The 13,506-nt window shown below is 41.1% G+C and overlaps 1 protein-coding gene across 1 annotated transcript in view; it reads right to left on the reverse strand.

Moving 5' to 3' along the window:
- Positions 1-5,026: 5,026 nt before the first annotated feature.
- The window catches only part of NDUFS4 (NADH:ubiquinone oxidoreductase subunit S4), a 57,413-nt gene continuing 48,933 nt past the window's right edge, over positions 5,027-13,506 (reverse strand). Inside the window, exons 4-5 of the mRNA XM_042447833.1 lie at positions 12,453-12,526; positions 5,027-5,241 (exon numbers count right to left, since the gene is read on the reverse strand). Of these exons, the coding sequence (XP_042303767.1) occupies positions 5,138-5,241; positions 12,453-12,526 (178 nt within the window). The 3' untranslated portion in view covers positions 5,027-5,137. The remainder of the gene's footprint in view (positions 5,242-12,452; positions 12,527-13,506) is intronic.

The following is a 13,506-nucleotide window of genomic DNA, read 5'->3' on the forward strand; positions in this document are numbered from 1 at the left end:
AAAATTATGGCTCTATGTAAGTGCATTCCGTCAACACACTTCCCTCTCTAGTCCTCTCCCCTTCTGTTAGCTCTCATCACATGAAGAATCCCACAGATTTTCTGAATAGGAGAGCTTCCTCTTTGTATGGATGCTATATCAGAAACATTATCACCATCACCATCATAATACAGGCAGCCCTTTGTATTCATGGATTCTGCATCCACAGATTCAGTCATCCACAGTGTGAAAATATTTTTTAAAATCTAAAAGCAAACCCTGGATTTGTTATATAATGAGACTTGATTTCTTTGCAGATGATCACTCGAAGAAATACCGTAACAGGTAAGCAACCTGTCCATCCTCTGGTGAAAGGCAAGAGTGTAATCCATTCTGGAAGCACTGACACTCTTCTTTTCTCAGCCAGCCTTTAGCGTATATACCTGCTGGAATTTTGTAGATTCCTTGGCATTGTTTTTCTTTGCTTCATCCTTTAGCTCTTTTGTTGCATGTCCCTAAGTTTTACCCTCAACTTATTCACGGATCAAAATCCATAATTTTGGCGCCAAAACCTGCCCTCGACTTATACATGAGATCGACTTATAGTTGAGTATATACGGTACCTACGTAGACTCACATCTTGATATCTATATGCAGCCAGAATACATACAAAGGTCTGCTTATATACAGGAACCTTTGTTAGATTGAAGGAATTGTGTATCATGGTGGCATTGTTTTTTTTTTTATAGTAGGAAAAAAACTATAGTTGCTATCTTTCTATAGCTGTAATGTATCTATTTACGTCAAAGGGAATTCTTTCTAAAATTTTTGATATAATTCAATGCTTAGCTCTTTGAATAAGTCTTGGCAATCTCTGTGTGGAATTTCTGGCTCTTCAGCCAAGGTAGACTCTTTAATAATAATAATAATAATAAAATTTATTTATATACCGCTATTCCATTTGATCACAGCGGTGTACAACAATTGCAATAACAATACAAGATAAAAATTGCAATAGATAATTAAAACTTAGAAAACAGTGCACAGTATACATAAAATCAACATTAAATCAAGCCAGCAATATACTCGAAGATGTTAATCATATGGGGGGGCTACTCATATCACGGAACATCAGGGAAGGCTTGATGAAACAAAAGGGTCTTCAGTCTCTTTTTAAAGAGATCCAGGGAGGTGGCAGTGCGGAGCTCCTGGAGGAGGGTGTTCCAGATTCCAGGGGCCAAGATGGAAAATGCCCTTTGAGAGGTCGACCTATATCTTGTAGAAGGGATCCTCAATAAACTCTTCCCAGATGACCTGAGTGTGCGGGGCGGATTATATGGGGAGAGGCGGTCCTCCAAGTACCCTGGGCCCAAGCCATTTAGGGCTTTATAGGTTATAACCAACACCTTGTATTGTGCCCAGAAGCGAACAGGCAGCCAATGGAGATCATACAAAATTGGTGTTATATGGTCGGCCCTGGAGCGTCCAGTGACCAGCCTAGCTGCCATATTCTGTACTAAGTGAAGCTTCCGGGTTTGGTACAAAGGTTGCCCCATGTAGAGCGTATTACAGAAATCCAACTGAGAGGTTACCAGGGCATGTACCACTGTTTCAAGGTCCCCCCGGCCTAGGTAGGGTCGCAGCTGGCGTATCAGCCGAAGCTGATAGCAGGTGCTTCTGACCGTCGCATCCACCTGAGAAGTCAGCTGGAGCGACGAGTCCAAAAGCACCCCCAGACTGCGAACTGAGTCCTTCAGGGGGGAGCATGACCCCATTCAGGACAGGTGGACAAATATCCCCCCTGGGCCGGGAGAACCTATCACTAGCACTTCTGTTTTCTCTGGATTCAAACTGAGTTTGTTTTCCCTTATCCAGCCCATTACCGACTCCAAGCAGGCATTTAGAGGAGAGATGCCATCCCTAGTCACTGCATCATTATTGAGATGGAAAGTCTGGTATCCTGATCACTAGACCTCTCCAGCTGAAAATGAAGGGGGGGGGCTCTGAAGGGTATATTTATGTCTGAAAAGTTTGTGTACTGTGTAAGGTAGGAATGGGCCAGGTACAACCAAAGGTCACATCTGTCTCTCAGGGCTAAAAAATTGAGGGGGGGGGGAATGGGGAATTTTCACCACATTTTGTCCCCCTGGATCAAGTTTGACCTAGAAGCGTCTTATTGAAAGAGAAAGTGAACAAGAAGTGACTTGTATTCAATTCCCGTTGTTAAAACAGGTCTCCCCTGGGCTTAAAATGACCCAAGAGGGCCTAAAACCATGACAAAAATGGCCCCAGGACAACTAGATGGCATTCAAGGCAAAAACATGATTCCCCCCCCCCCCCCAGTGGTTGCCATGGTGTGTGTGGCCCTCCAAGGTCTCCTGGAATCTAATGCACCAACCCTACAACCTTCTACCATTGCCCACCCCTACTGCAGGGAAACATTACTATGAAATTCCAACTTTCTCCCCCTGCCGATTAACAACTTCTTTGCATAGTGTGGGTGTCATGTTGTGCAACAGCAGTTTGAGAGTTGCTTTCCCACTGATATTTATGTAAGGGATGCAGCTGACATTAGTTTCAGTAGATTAAGGTCCTAACTGAATGCTACCATAACACTCCAAATGTTTTACTATAAGTGAAGTGCAGTCTTACCTGCATCTGAGTCCCCAATGGTATGCAGCTAAGAAGGGGTAGAAAGACAGACATTAGCAGAAATAGCAGAATCGAATGAGATGTCATTCCATTTCCCCCCCTGAAGAGTAACTTTTATGGCACTTCTGCTTCAAAAAGAAACCATAATAGTTTCTCTCCCATCATGTCTTTCTTTGCTATTCTTCTTGGTTTAGGAAAACATCTCATATTTTGGAGTTTGGCAAGTGGGTTAGTTGTGCAATAAAGTTTTGGGGCCCCAATACTGACCATTAGGGGTTTGACTGATAACTAGACATTGCATGGAACAGTGCCAGATAAACTAATGAGCCAAGCAAGTTCCTATCAAGAAATTAAAAGGGACAAGCTAAACTGAGTCTAAATTTAGACTTTTGCCTCCTCAGATAAAGGAGGGGATTAGTTTAACATTTCGCAATATCCCTCATTGGATGGATTTGTTTAAAATTTCCATTAATACTACACAATGTAGTAACACTGCCATGAAACTGGAACCATGCCCTAAATTTTTGGCAGGTTTGAAAGTTCCTTTCAACACAAAAAATATTTTGAACATGAGAAACTCAGGCTCTTTGCATCTTGTCCTTCTAACTTACTACTTCCCAGCTGAAATCCTACATGTTCATGTAGTTCCACACACCGAACGATGCATCCTCCCATTGTCTGGCAGCTGTCAAACCTTTGGAAGGGCTCCTACTGCTGTCACTTACTTCTGGGGAGGGGAGAGAGTAGAGAGGTGATGCAGGACATGGACAAGCAGCAGTTTCAGCTTGGTGGGGCAGGAAATGAGGGTGCACTCTCCAATGGAGTGCACCTATCTTTCTTTTCCCCAAGGAGCTCATAGCAGCTAGATCCTCATAGTCTGAACTACCTCTATACATTTCCCCTTCCCCACTGATAAATGGCAATGATGCCACCCCTTCTGGGGCTTGAAAGCAACTTGGTGATAGGTTTTTGGACAAAGCACAAGAGTGTGTGAATAACTCTCCCTACTCCATCCAAAAAAGGAACCTATGTGCACATAAGTCACTACCCGGATGATGGCCTAAATCTTCTGTCTCGTGGGAGGGCTATTCCCTCCTCCCACTCCAGCCTCATAATCCTTCTGCTGCTAAACATTGAATAACTGGAAAGTTATTGATATCCGCCCTGTGGCCTGGGCATGAAGTGGGCTGTAAGTCAAATAAATTACTATGTTATCTACCGTCAGAAAGTTTGCAATCATTCAAACAACATCACTACTGAATCAATGCTAGAACATGCAAAGCTTACAGGGAGTCTGCTCTGACAACTGATTTTCAACACTGGGTTAAGAGATTTTTATGCAGAATTATACATTGCTGAGGATGTATTTTAATTTTAGGCCTTATGCTAGGCACTGAGCCCTTGCGTCCAGCATGCTGACTCTTTCTCAAGCTTCCAAATGTTAACACCAAGAGGATGGCATTAGAAACTTTTTCAATGATCTTTCCTCTAGAAAAAATGGGGTTATATTTGTAACCGTCCTGAGAAATAGCTTCCTCCCACTTCAGTGTCTCAGTAAAACTATATGAAATACTGTACATACCATGGCAGTACACTAGGTGGTGTATGGATGAAAGAACACTAATTCCTGACACCTGCACTAATGTACAGAAAACATCAAAATTGGTCACACATCCTGTTTTCCTACAGAAGGCTGAGATAGAATAGTGGTATAACTGAGACATTAACACACTGCCTTGTAAGATGCCAAGATAATCTCTCTCTCTCTCTCTCCAATATCTCCTCCCTATTACTCAGGATACATAGCTAGGATTCTGCCCAGCAAAATTCTGCCTTACTGCAATCCAGGAGGAAAGGAGAACAAATGGCTTCGTCAGATCCATGGCAGCTGCCTGTTCTTATGGGCATGCATCAAGGGCAAGCAATGGCAAGGCTTCTGCTGTGGAATTTGAGCATTACTAAAAGGGTACCTTCAAGTGCCAAAAATGTAAGATCCTACCATCTTTGCTAAGTCAAAATGCAACTGACCTTCATCTGAATATACTTAGAGAAAATACATTTTATAGAACAAGTTAAAACAATGAATAGATATTGTCCTTGAAACTCTTAGACAAATTACCTTCCGTACAATAATGGGGGTAAATTGAGAGAAAGATCTATTAACGTTTCTATGTGAAAGGGTGGATATTTATTGAACTATAAAACTACTCAAAAGCCAAGACTTGGTCTTTAAAGTTGCAGCTCATTTCAAACATTCCTTTTAATGAATTCCACATACAGCAATTTCCTAGCGGTATGAACACCCCAAATCTCCTCTCTAAATATAGGGAAGTTTGTAACAGGTTCAATTGGAGACATCAAAAACATTTTAAATAGACGCCACAAGATGCATGAGTAGTTTAAAGGTCAAATTTATTAGGAGATTAAGAGATGTATTATACATGGACTATAAATACAGCACAGCTGACTTTATTCACAGTCAGACGCAGAGACAGCCAATGCCAACCTATTTTGTGGACACCCTTGTCCTTTTGTTCCAAGAAAAGTTTGCACCATAAGACTTGGATTTAGGTTTTGGAATCCTCCGCTCTTGAACATCATAGCTCCAGCCTAGGAAAAAACACGTAGAGAATTCTAAACAACACACATACAGCCGATAAGACAGAGCAAGTGCAACACAAACAAAAGTAACTTCAAGCTTTTAAGAGCTAACAAAAAAGAAATAACCAACATATTTGATATATAATATGTAATTACTAGCTTATTCTTTTGTAAAACCCAGTGAACAATAATCCTTTAAGACAGATATGCCTCAAATGTGACTTACACCTGTTCCCAGGTTTGTCAGATCTCAGGCATTGCATGTTCCAACTTTCACCGCTCTTGCTGATGGACCAGCATTGACACTTGACAAATGAAGTCCTGTAATTTTATGCATCTACACCTCTCTATCTGATGTCGGGCCAAGTTTTGAAAATATGCATGGTAGCAGAGTACCACAATGCCACAAGGAAAACAAGAAGGACAAAGAGGTGAGCTTAGGAGAATATATTAAGTGGCCTTCAAATCAGAATCAGCTGCTCTGTAGACCAGGAACACTGCCAATACTTCCATGGCCTCAAATAAAAATCAGATGGAATCAAAAGGCACTAATCTCTTGAACGGGTTGTTCCCTTTTGTAAACCCTGCTCCAGCAGTAGCTGTCTTTCGGATTGAACAGCTGGAGTAGTATGATAATGATGATACAGAGGAAGAAGTGATGATCATGGAAGATAAAGAGGAATCTCAGGCTAAAAGATTTTATGAAAGGATAACACATCTTTATAGGGGAGTTATTAAACTACTAGTAAAAAGTACAAAAAAGACAATTTTTGTGTTTGGGTTCTGTGGGCTGCTAAGAAGTAGGAGAAAGGGAGAGAAACTTCTTTCATTTTCTTCTTAAGCATCTATGACACAATCCAAACAATTACACAAATAGTTCCATATATTCAACTGGCACTTCAATGTTTCTGGAACATCAGCCATGCCTATTCCCATCCTTCCCCACGCACCTTTTAATGGGAAAATAACTTTGTTAAGGTTCTATTTTATTGTTAGTAATGAGAAATGAAAGTTGCTTTTCTGTTCAAAGAACTAAGGTCAACAATTCTAATGGTGGACACCTATGGGTAGTTTTTTGAAGTTTAGTATTATTCTTCTATGAAGGATACAAGGCCTTTTACCTTGAATATGTGAGGTCTCTAAGTGGGCAGCAAGATATGGCTGTGCATTCTGGCCCCATACCCATGTACTCCTGGCATTACCCTCTTGCATTACAACCTTGCCATGTCCAGAAGGGAAATCTGAAAAGATACCCTACTGACATTCACTTCAAGGTTAGGAAGTATAGGCTGCTTATCTGTAACTGTAGTTCTTTGAGTGATCATCTGTGAAGTCACACCGCTGGGTTGTACTGCGTTGTGCAGTGCACCACTTGGCAGTAACCGCACCCACTCTGAAGGGATTATAGCACAACTCTCACCATTTTACCTCAGTTCCATGGATGCCACAATGGCAGCAACCAAAGATCTAAAGATAGGCAGGACACACCAAGGAGAAGATGGGTAGGGTTCTGTGAATTCACAGGTAACCACTCAAAGAGCTACAGTTATAGGTAAGCAACCTCTCCTCCTTCTTTGTGGTCTCTGTGATTCACACAACTGGGAGAAAATCAAGTTACTAGCATATGAGGCAGAAGTATCATGCCATACAGAAGCCAATAGATCTCTCAAAGTCATCAGATAAGACAGGATACAACACAGCCCTCCCAAAGGCAGGATCAGTCTACTAGCATCAATCCAGCAGTGGGTGATGAAAGTCAAAGGCTGTGACCAGGAAACTGCGTTGCATATGTTCTCAATACACACTCGACTCAAAAAGGCAGAAGAGGCAGTTGTAGCTCATGTTAAATGACTTTGAATTGGAGTGGGAGGATCTTTCTTGTAGGCCAGCTGGATCACAGTGACTACACATTTTGAGAAGTGCTGTGAAGACACAGACAGTCCTTTCTGTCTCAAAAAATGATAGTTGAAAAGTTACTGCAAAATCCTAAAGGCATGATTTCTGTTGACATAGAATGCAAGTGCTTTCCTGACATCGAGGGAGTGCAGAGCCCACTCTCCTGACTGATGTGAAATGCCAAGATGACTTTAGAAAGAAAGACAATGTCTAGTCTGTGGACAATTTTGTCCTAATGGAATGGAAGGTAGGGAGGGTTTACTCTAAGTATGTAAAGTTCATCTGCCCATCTGGCAGACATAATGGCCACCAGGAAAGCCGTTTTCCACACGAGCAATCTGATGTCACAAGATGCCAAGGGCTCAAAGGTTTCCTGGTCAAAATGAGACAGAGCTAATTCTAAGTTCCATTAGAACAGTGTCAGTTATGAGACTGGAGGATTGAAGTTCTTATAATCCTTCCGAAACCAATGGGTCCTAGAAAACAGATGGTTTACCAATGAGCTGGAAGCAAGCTGATATGGCAGCAAATAGAGGGAAAGAAAGATCTTTCTGAGAAAGTATGAAAAGAAACTCAAGTACATTACTAGCTTTAGCCCAACCCAGAGAGATCCATCTCAGTTCCAGGAAGGACAGAAAAGCCTTCACTTATATTGATAGGACTGTTGCGTAGATGGCCTGTGAGCAGTTCCAATAATTGTCCTGACTGCATTGGAAGAGATGCTAATGTTGTATCGTACATGCTGTGTGTTTTAGAGTGTCTGGATGTCTCATCATTCTGTTGTGCATGGTGAGAAGGTCTGGTTGATCTGGAAGCTTGAGATAGATCTGATGAGACAAAGCCAGCTGTGCCCTTTCCTAGAAGTAAGGGACCTAGAAACTGTAGTACATGCACTGGTAACCTCACAACACGATTTCTGTAATGCGCTCTATGTGGGGCTACCCTTGTGCCTAGTCCGGAAACTCCAATTAGAACAAAACATGGCAGCCAGGTTAGTTACCAGAAATTCTAGGAGTGACCGGATAACACCAATTCTAAAGTCACTCCACTGGCTGCCTATTAGTTTTCGGGCACAGTACAAGGTGTTGGTTATTACCTTTAAACCCCTACATGGCTTGGGTCCAACCTATTTAAGGGATTGTCTACTTCCATACAATCCACCCTGCACACAGCCTTGAAATACCAGATTAACTGCAACCTCCCAGAGGACCTTTTTGACAACTGCTCCCAGGATATGGAACAGCCTGCAAGGTGAGATCTGTCAAATTACCAACTTAGACAGCTTCAAAAAAGCTGTCAAGATGGATCTCTTCTGGCAAGCCTTTCCCAAATAAATTTCCCGATCACAGATTGATTACCCCCTCACACCATGTAATTACTACCACCCTGCCTATGTCATCTTTATTATAAATTGATTTTAAAACTCTTTAATTGTAATATATTTAATTCTCCATTTTGTGCATGACCGAGAAACAGGAATTTATATTGTCTTTTATTAATGTTTTTGGCTTCTTGTTGGTGGTATCCTCCATTTTTCTTGAATGTCCTACATTTTGTCCTACATCATGCCCTACATTTTCTCTACACTTTGAGGGGCTATGGGGGAGGGGGTGCCAAAATATTTTTTTGCCTAGGGTGGCCAAATAACTAGTGCCGGCCCTGTGGGGAGTCAGGACAGGAGATAATACATAGTTAAGTATTCTTAACCAGGACTGTGATGTAGGATCCTGGTTTACATCTTTATTTTCACTAACTTCTCAACTGAGACAACAAATTTACTGTAGTTATTAGGCCACTAGAGAAGGGGGTGAAGCCTACTGACCAACCATTACTATGTGAAGCTGCGCATAGGCTTCACCAGACTGCCAAAAGAGTCCATGACACAAAAAGCTATAGTATGTTTACCATGGGCAAGATTGCAACTTAAGTATTGAGCATACTGTTCTTTCTGGCAATGTAATTAAATATATTTAATTGTATGTATATATAATTATATAAATATGTAATTGTAATTATATATATGATCCTATCAATTTCCTAAATATGCCATATGATGTTCTCCTCAAAGTAACATGCTGCACATATAGAAAACCTGGGAGATGATGTGGAAGAGGCATTAGAAAACCTTCCAAGTAGGGTAAGCACATGCAGTGGTGGGTGGGAAGATTGCAATGGTGAACCTTGAGACCTTAATCATTATGTATTCCTGTTATCTCACCCAGCACACCTTTACAACAGATTAATGTTTTTTATTTTAAAAAGTAGCAATAAAAAGTTATATAAAATGGGGGGAGGGGGGAACAATCATGGCTGAGATCCTGCATCGTCAGAAATATGGATCAGGTTCCATCCTCATATTTATGCCTGATGATGTCCACCTCTTTAACCTGGCAGTGCCTGAACCAAAGGGTTTACAAGGTACTGCAGACTGAGGCAATGGGAAATGACACTGAGAGACACCTTGGGGGTTCACTCTGTAACTGCTTGTCTCAAGTTGCCATGCTACTGGACGAGAACTGCAGATGTCATTTCCCAGCACTTCTCAAACCCTTTGGTTGGGGCATTGCCAGGCTGAAAAGGTAAGGTTTGGGGATCATGTTCAGTTGTTAATGAATGGGAACATAAATCTCCAGCAACTATGATCTCATGTAATTACTGAACAGGATGTCACCCATTGTGTTAAATCAGTCATACCCAACACACCTATCCAGTTGTTTCAGACTGGCTCCCATCAACCTAGTCAGAAATCCCAGTTGATGAATGGTGATAGATGCTGCTGGGCAAAACATCTGGAGGGACCCAGACTAGGAAAAGCTAGTGTAAAATTTTGTTGTTCTTTAAAAGGCATGTTGTGTAATGGGGATGTTCAAAATAAAGCTTTATACCCATCTTGACAATCCATATCCCAAATGCCTACTATCTGTACACATTAGCAGATTTTGCATCAAGCTAATTTCAATTGCCTGTTTTATTCTGAATCAGACTCAAAAGGAGTGATAGTACAACACATTCCCATGTGGAAAAACCCAGGACTTAGGAAAGCCAATTTTTGAGATTACATCTCCCAGAATGCAGATTTTCAAAATGATGAGATTCTAGAAATTTGGAAGCTATTGTACCTTCATGAATGTAGTCTTTTTCCAGCTGGGAAATGGAGCCCTGGTGGTGCAGTGGTTAAATGCCTGTATGGCAGCCACTCACTCACAAACCACAAGGTTGTGGGTTCAATACCAGCCAAGGGCTCAAGCTTGACTCGGCCTGGTATGATTCGCAGAGACCACGAAGAAGAAATGGTATAGAAAAGTACTGCTATTGCTATTGCTGTCACACCAACAGCCCAAATGTGTCCTCCTGCTCCCAAACAGGAACAGGTCTGCTTTCACTTGCTCTCAGCAGCTAATGGGACAAAGCAAAGCAGAGGTGTTCTACGTATACACAGAGGGACAGGCAGTACAAACAGAAAATGGTGCTTTAACTTCTAGTATAAGGAGACACTTTAAAAAAATCTCCAGCATAATTCAATCCTGAAGCAAATGTATACTAAGCAGGAAGATATTAGACAGGCCTGGGTTCTACACACTAGCCTTCATCCCCCTAGAGACAACTTCAACTTTTGACTCTAGAGTTCATGAGTGAAAATGAGTTTAATGGCCCCATGTTTTTGAGTGTTATAAACTAGCACATAAACTACCACATAATTTGGCACCACTAGATCTGCCTGGCAATCTCTGTGTTCAGGGGGCCTTGTCATGGAATTAGTGAGGCTTGTTGTAGGCCAAGATAAAGGTGCCCTGGCACAGGCATATGGGAAAACTTATATATCACCCACATTATACTGGGCTTTATGCCAACACTCTTGGTTCCTCACTTCAATGAGTACTAAGTTTCTTGTCAAATATTTATAAGAAATGAGATAAAGAAAAGGGCAGAGGTTTTTTTTTAACGCCAACACTTCAGGGGCTGTCAACAATTATAAGAATTTCTAAAAAATCTTCAGAGTAGTAAAATGCTAAGGATGATTGACATATTCAAACTATATTTTAGTTCAGCTACAAATACTCCAATTCAACACTTTTAGTTCTGCATAAAGGACTCAGATGATCAAGAATGCACTTTATGCAACTGGAGTGTAGCATCTGAGTGTCTCAATGAGAGTACTGAATACTATTTATGACAAATGCTTACTGTGCATAAGTGCTATCAGAGGTGAGTCTCTTATAAAGCAGTTCCCTAGAGCTCAACTTATTTCCCTGAAGAAAACTGCACAAGTTTTCAGCAGAATTTATTCTGAGTAATTGTGTTTAGTATCAGGGAGTATCAGTAACTGACACAATATGGATATCTGCATGCAAGATAAAGTCCTGCTGACTTTGAATCATGACAACCTGTTGTGCTTGACTCAATGGACTTGAATTAGGCCCTTTGGAAAGATTACTCTGACTCATCAGGCAAATGGGCATTTTAACAGGTTTTTCCAAATACAAATTTCTTACAGTAACAAAGAATTAATCTCTGGTAAATCATTTGTGTTTATTTACTTCTGACAATACTGTATGACCATGTAACCCAATAGTTATGTAGCAAAACAGAAGAGACATTATTTGATATACCTTCCAAAATCTTAACAGTGTCTGTAGCAGCAGTTCACAGCTATGTGCTTGTGTATATGCAAGGACAGCATATACAATTTGCAAATCTGAAAAGTTACATGGCATACCCTCTTCAGCAGCTATGGAAAAATTTTGTTACTGAGGAAGAGTGTTTGGGAAAAGCAAAAGCCATGAAACAAGGCAGCACATAAGCCACGAAGCAGCATTCCAAATTCGACAATGCACTAGGGAAAAATCTGCCTGGGATGCTTGCCATAGAAAGTACAAGGCACTAGCAACTCAGGGAAACAAGAGCAACCCCACTATTGGGCAAAAGGAAATGAAAAATAAGAGGAGGAAAGAGATGTGAGGAAACTAAGAATGGAGTAAAACAGAAAAAGAGCACCGTCAATGGAAAATTGGAAGATTAGTTTGCAGTATCAACTAAATCTAGGGGAAAGCCAGACTCCTAATTCAGACTGTGCATGGGGGGAGTGCTGATATCTGAATATCCCAAGTTCAGCATCATGCAGGTACAGGGCTGCTGAGTGAGTAGCAGTTCTGGGCATGGGTTACCAACGTTACTCGCCACAACAGGCACTGCTGCTTACTCAACGGTCACAATTCTGTGATACTGAAGCAGCAGTTCCATGCCACCACCTTTTCATATTTTCAGAGAAGGGCAATGGATTCCCCTGTCCCTCTCTGTGCTTCCCCTGTCACTGCTTCACATACCATTTTTTTCAGCAAATGCAATAGCTGCTTCTTTTGTAGAAAAGGACAGAAGCATGTTGGACAGAGGATCCGCTCTGTAAGAAATTAGGAATGTTGTTATTTATTTTAAAATGTTAGGTATTTTTTAAAAACCATTTCAGAGCAGGGTATACCATTAGAAAAATGACACAAAATAAAAAGGAAACAGGCAAAAACTTTACAATAGACTAAAACTTGCATAATTCAGACAGTAAAATCTATTAGGATGTTTGGGTAGATAAAACTATTTTCCCATGGCATCTAATAATAATAATAATAATAATAATAATAATAATAATAATAATAATAATAATAAAAAAAAATTTTATTTGTATACTGCTTTTCCTTAGATCAAAGTGGTTTACAGACCAATAAAACCGTTACATCTCATAAAATAGATAAAATGCAAAATACCAATTATATAAAATCTAAAAAACAATCATTCAAGAGAGTAAGACAGAGAGTCATTTTTTAAAATTTTTAAATGTTTCCAGGGGGGTCACAAGAAGGAGCTCCTCGGGAAGACCATTCCAGAATTGTGGGGCTGCCACTGAAAAGGCCATCTGGGATGTAACAACGTATTTGGAAGATGGAATTTACAACAGGTTCTTCCCGGATGTCTTAAGTGTGCGGGGCGGATTATATGGGGAGATGCGGTCCCTCAAGTAACTTGGGCCCAAGCCATATAAGGCTTTATAGGCAATAACCAACACCTTGTATTGCGCTCGGAAGCGAATGGGCAGCCAGTGAAGATTTTTCAGAATAGGTGTTATGTGGTCAACTCTGGATGCGCCGGTGACCAGTCTGGCTGCCATGTTTTGTACTAACTGAAGCTTCCGGGCTTGGTACAAGGGTAGCCCCATGTAGAGCACATTACAGAAATCTAAACAAGAGGTTATCAGAGCATGTACCACGGTTTCAAGGTCCCTTCGGCCCAGGTAAGGTCGCAGCTGGCGTATCAACCGAAGCTGATAGCAAGCACTTCTGACTGTTGCATCTACTTGAGATGACAACTGCAGGGACGAGTCCAGAAGTA

The sequence above is a fragment of the Sceloporus undulatus genome, chromosome 2 (assembly GCF_019175285.1).
Source record: "Sceloporus undulatus isolate JIND9_A2432 ecotype Alabama chromosome 2, SceUnd_v1.1, whole genome shotgun sequence".
NCBI classification, from domain to species: domain Eukaryota; kingdom Metazoa; phylum Chordata; class Lepidosauria; order Squamata; family Phrynosomatidae; genus Sceloporus; species Sceloporus undulatus.